At 46.2% G+C, this 4639-nt stretch overlaps 1 protein-coding gene across 1 annotated transcript; it reads right to left on the bottom strand.

Moving 5' to 3' along the window:
* Positions 1-205: 205 nt before the first annotated feature.
* cd248a (CD248 molecule, endosialin a) lies at positions 206-4350 on the bottom strand. Its single transcript, XM_041238127.1, has one exon. The coding sequence runs from the start codon at positions 4256-4258 to the stop codon at positions 1910-1912; it is 2349 nt and encodes a 782-aa protein (XP_041094061.1). The 5' UTR covers positions 4259-4350; the 3' UTR covers positions 206-1909.
* Between the last annotated feature and the right edge of the window lie 289 nt (positions 4351-4639).

Consider the following 4639-nt stretch of genomic DNA (forward strand, 5'->3'; position numbering starts at 1 on the left):
CCCAGACTGCACAGCAACACAGAAACACTGCGGAATCATACTTTACCCAGATCGCACAGCAACACAGAAACACTGCGGAATCATACTTTACCGGCCCCAGCCACTAACCCTGAAGGACTCGTTTTAAGCACACCTCTTCTGGTGTGCTGAAAAAAGAGAACAAACTAATAAACCCTCTCAAAAACTATTGGACAGGGTTTCTTTAATAAACAAATGAAACAGTCATGGAAGTTGAATGCAGCCCACTGAATTTTAAATTATGTTTATAAGCTTGTGGATGATATTGGTAACAGAAAAACAGATGAAATATGCAAAAATATATAGTTTAATAAAGCCTCCGACACTAGAAGACTTCTAGAAATACATTTATTAAAACATCATTAAATAACTTTTGAACAGGATTCACTAATTGAAATGTATTTATTATTTAAATACTGAATTCATATAAAGTAAAATATACTTAATTCATATGAAATAAAACACACACCCCTGTTCCAAACCAATAGAAATTCGTTATGAACCATGACATTAAATACGCATAATTACCACTGCCTGCCTACACTCAGCATAGAGTGGTGTGATTGCAAGGGCCGAACTCCATACATTAACATCATGAATTGAACAAAGTTATTCTTACCATCAAATCAGCTGGTGTCCGTGCATTATTTAATAATGTAACAAAAGTGCACAGTGGAGCTCATGTTGCTGTATTTGGGATTTTCAATGTGTTTTATTAAAGCAAAGCTTCAAAGGACGAGGTGGCAGATCTGGCACAATGAAATGCTGACAATTTGGTGAGAGCGTGAAGGTCATTCTTTATTACGGGTCTAACTTAGCAATTGTCCAGACTTTGTTCCCCCATTGACAATATATTGATCCTGTTTTATGTCATTTATTCTCATATACTGGATTGCAATGTTAGCTTCATTTCAGATAGAGAGCAATGTCACACATTACATCAACTTTGAGGATTTTGCTAAAAATGACACAGGGTCCTCTATTGAAGACAATTTTGTGAAGCTGAATTAATTCATTCTTAATGTTATCAGTGATGAAGACTGCTAGTTTAATCCCGTTTCAGTTGTTTTGTTCAACTCTGGAAATGCGCCTCCATCTCTCTGAGTTTCATACCCACGATGGCTCTGTACCATAAAACAAACGTTTGGCATATTGCTTTAACATGTTACAATGAATCAATCAATGAAGCGGTCCAGTGAGTTTTATTTCACTTTTTAAGTGTTATTAAAATGTGCTTGATTTTGTGTTCATGTTCATTATCTCCATCAGTTTTTGTTTTATCAATAGAGGGTTAAAGGTTCCCATTGATTTTTCAGGGGGGGGCAGTTTCTCACTGTATAAGAACCTCACTGTTTAACCTGTGAGTACATTAAAAGCAAACAAATAAAAAAAAAAAACAGTAAGAATAATACATGTGTGGCAAAAATGGCTTCCCCTTTAAACAGTACTATTGCATTTATTTTATTTACTAATATTCCAATTCTAAAATGTGGTAAGGGATTCATATTGTATGCATATTCCTAACTAGCACCACTTATTAACCTGAACAACATCATTAATAATAACAATATCATTATACACACACACACACACACACACACACACACACACACACACACACACACACACACACACACACACACACACACACACACAGTATATGTGTGTCAATATAGAAAATACAGTAATTTGGCTGCAAAATATCTAGAAAAAGTGCTTAGAGTTAAAGAATCACAGAATGCTAAACATGAGAGGTGTCTTCAGCTGTAAATCCCAAAATTAGTTCAATCAGATTCAGTAATTTTGCAAAACTGCAGCTCAGCAAAGGAACTTTGCAGTACAGTTCAACAGCACTTACTTAGCATTTTATTTACAAGCCACTGCAAGAAGCCTAAACCCGGGAATTACCGGATGTGGAGGACTTCTCAGTGGAGTTGGTGATCCATCGGTAACAGTCTGCCACGCTTTTCCTCCGAGGCTGAAGGGCACAGCGGGTACAGTACACTATGCCCAGTGCCAACATCACCACCATGAAGATAGACAGTGGCACCAAGAGCGCGACCAAGAGCCAGTTACTGTCCTGCCTGCTCCGGGTCCCACTTACCACGCTCCCCTCGGTGCTGAGGGACAGGGGGGCAGCAGGGGAGGGGACGGGCTGGTGCCGGTCCTGAGTGGCACGGACCCCTCCACCCTTCTCTAATGGCCCGGTTTCCTTGTCCTCCTCACTGTCTGGAATTGATTCTTCCACCACACCCCCATTGCGATCTTTTTGAGCAACCTCCGTGGATGTAGGGACTGGATCCACTGGGACCAAATCAGTTTGGACAGAACCTGGCTTGGGATATCCTTCTGTTACCCTTTCCTCCAGTTTTTCCCCAGTTCCAGATTCTTCCCCTGAATCTCGTTCCGGTCCAGTATCACCTGGATTGGCCTGTATAGTGCCTGCATGCCTGAAGCTCTCTTCAGGGGCAGCCGTTGGGGTTGTCTCGATCAGCGAGCTCCAGAAATCAATTGTGTTAGAAGCAGGGGCCCAATCCAGGACTTGTGGTGTCTCCGTCAACCAGTCAGAAGTAGGTTCTGTCACCGCTGACCAATCAGGGGTTGGTGGGGCAGTGTCTGTTAAATCAGAAGTAGGTTGAGCATCCCACAAATCTTGAGTGTGTTCAGGGACGAGTTCAGAGGAGCTCCCCTGATCCGGAGTAAGGTAGGAAGGAGGGTCTGTGAACAAATCGTAAAAAGCAGACGGCAAGTTGGTGATTTCTGGTTGCCAATCAAGACCTGGGATATCAGTTAACCACTGGTAACCTGGAGCGTCAGTCAGCCATTTGAGGAGATTGGGTGCAGTGGTCAGTGAATCAGTAGCAGGAGAGGTGGATGGCCAGTCAGCTTCCTCTGCATCACAAGTAAAGGCGTCAGGGTTCAGCAAGTAACCCTCCTCACAGTGGCACTCAAAGCCCCCAATGTAGTTAACGCACATTTGCTGACATGTGCCTGGGATTTGGCATTCGTCTGTGTCCAGGCACTGGGTGTGGTCCTCTGGAGAGGGTGAATATCCAAGGTGGCAATGACAGGCGTACGATCCTGGAGTGTTCTCACAAGCGTGCTCACAAGGCATTTCCTGGCACTCATCAATATCCTGGCACTGGCTGCCTCCCTCAAGCAGGTACCCTTCCTGGCAGCGGCACTCAAAAGTCCCCGGCGCGTTGATGCAGAGCTGCTCACACGGGCTCTGGAGGCATTCGTCCACATCAACACAGTCTTGGCCATTGGTGGCTAGGATGTACCCTTCAGGGCAAGCGCAGAGGTAGCCATCCTTAGTGCTCACACACTCAAACTCACACGGATCCCCCCGGCAGAAATCAGCAGGGCTGCAGGTTTGATCATCATCCTCCAGAATGTAGCCTTCCAGGCACTCACAGTAGTAATAGTTGCCATTGTCCACACAGTAGTGCTGGCAGCCCCCATTGTCCTTATCGCACTCACTTTTAGGAGGTTCGGTGCAAAAGGGGCCATCCTTCGACCAGCTGATGCTGCCATCCTCCTTCTGCATGCAGAGCACCGACTGGTCCACCTTTGTGCCATCTGGACAGGGCACAGTTGCCACCGACCCAAAGGGGATATGATCCAGAAGGGTGCTGGCCAAATGGAAGGGGGTGGCGTACAAAACTGGCCCCCCTCCCTCTGCCTCGATGCTGGAGCACATGCCTTTGTAGCTATACCTGCACATGTATCCATCCACAGGCAAGGTGCAGGAACCGTCAAGCCATTTGAAGTTCTGGCTTTGTTCATGCGGGGCAGTGCTGTAGGTCATCACCACGCACCTCGACGCAGCGCAGGTACTGGCTGAATCCTCCTGTAGCCAGTTTGTATACTGGGTGTCCTGGTCCCCAGTAATCCAGGTGAAACCACGCAGGGGTCTGGTGGCAGAACACTGCCTAGGCTGGCGCTGAAGCCCGATCCAGATTCTCAGCTTCTTCCCTCTGCGGGGCTGCATGTTGAACAGTTCTTCAATCAAAGCAGCTTCTTCGGGACGTTTAACTGTGACCAGATTGCCTCCCCGGTCTCTGCAACTCCTCCAGGAATCCAGGAAGGTTTTGCGCTGGGAGTAAAGCGCATAGCATCCTTCAGGGCTGCACAGAGCATCCTTCTCCTGCAACTCTTGGCAGAGGCATGAGGGAGATAGCAACAGGAACAAGGACACTACAGCTGAGAAGGGCAAAGCTGAAAACACAGGCTCCATGTCTTTGGCTTTCTGTCTCTCTCTCTCTCTCTCTGTCTCTAACTTTGCTCTCTCTCTCCTGCACTCCCACACTCACACAGTGCAGACCTTCCTCTGGGCTATGAAACACTCAGATTGTATCCAGACTGAGTGAGAAAGCAAGGGGGAGGGAGAGGGACAGACAGGGAGGGGAAAGGGGCTGTGTGTTGAAGAAGGGGAGGTGGTCCTGTATTATTTCTTTCTGCCGTATGGTATTCATAAGACCTTCTAGGGGAACTCTTTGGGTCCATGCCATGTGTCCTCCCCGTACTCTCCCCTTGAGGGAATCCAGGATTCTTTCCTTTTTATTTTTAGGGAAAAGGAAAAAAATTAAACACACAAATGACTACTTCCCCACTTTTC

This window comes from Polyodon spathula, chromosome 47 (genome assembly GCF_017654505.1).
Source record: "Polyodon spathula isolate WHYD16114869_AA chromosome 47, ASM1765450v1, whole genome shotgun sequence".
Taxonomy (NCBI): domain Eukaryota; kingdom Metazoa; phylum Chordata; class Actinopteri; order Acipenseriformes; family Polyodontidae; genus Polyodon; species Polyodon spathula.

What these genes read in the sequence shown, in the direction of transcription:
- cd248a (XM_041238127.1), bottom strand. Translation starts at nt 4,258, where the DNA reads ATGGAGCCTGTGTTTTCAGCTTTGCCCTTCTCAGCTGTAGTGTCCTTG.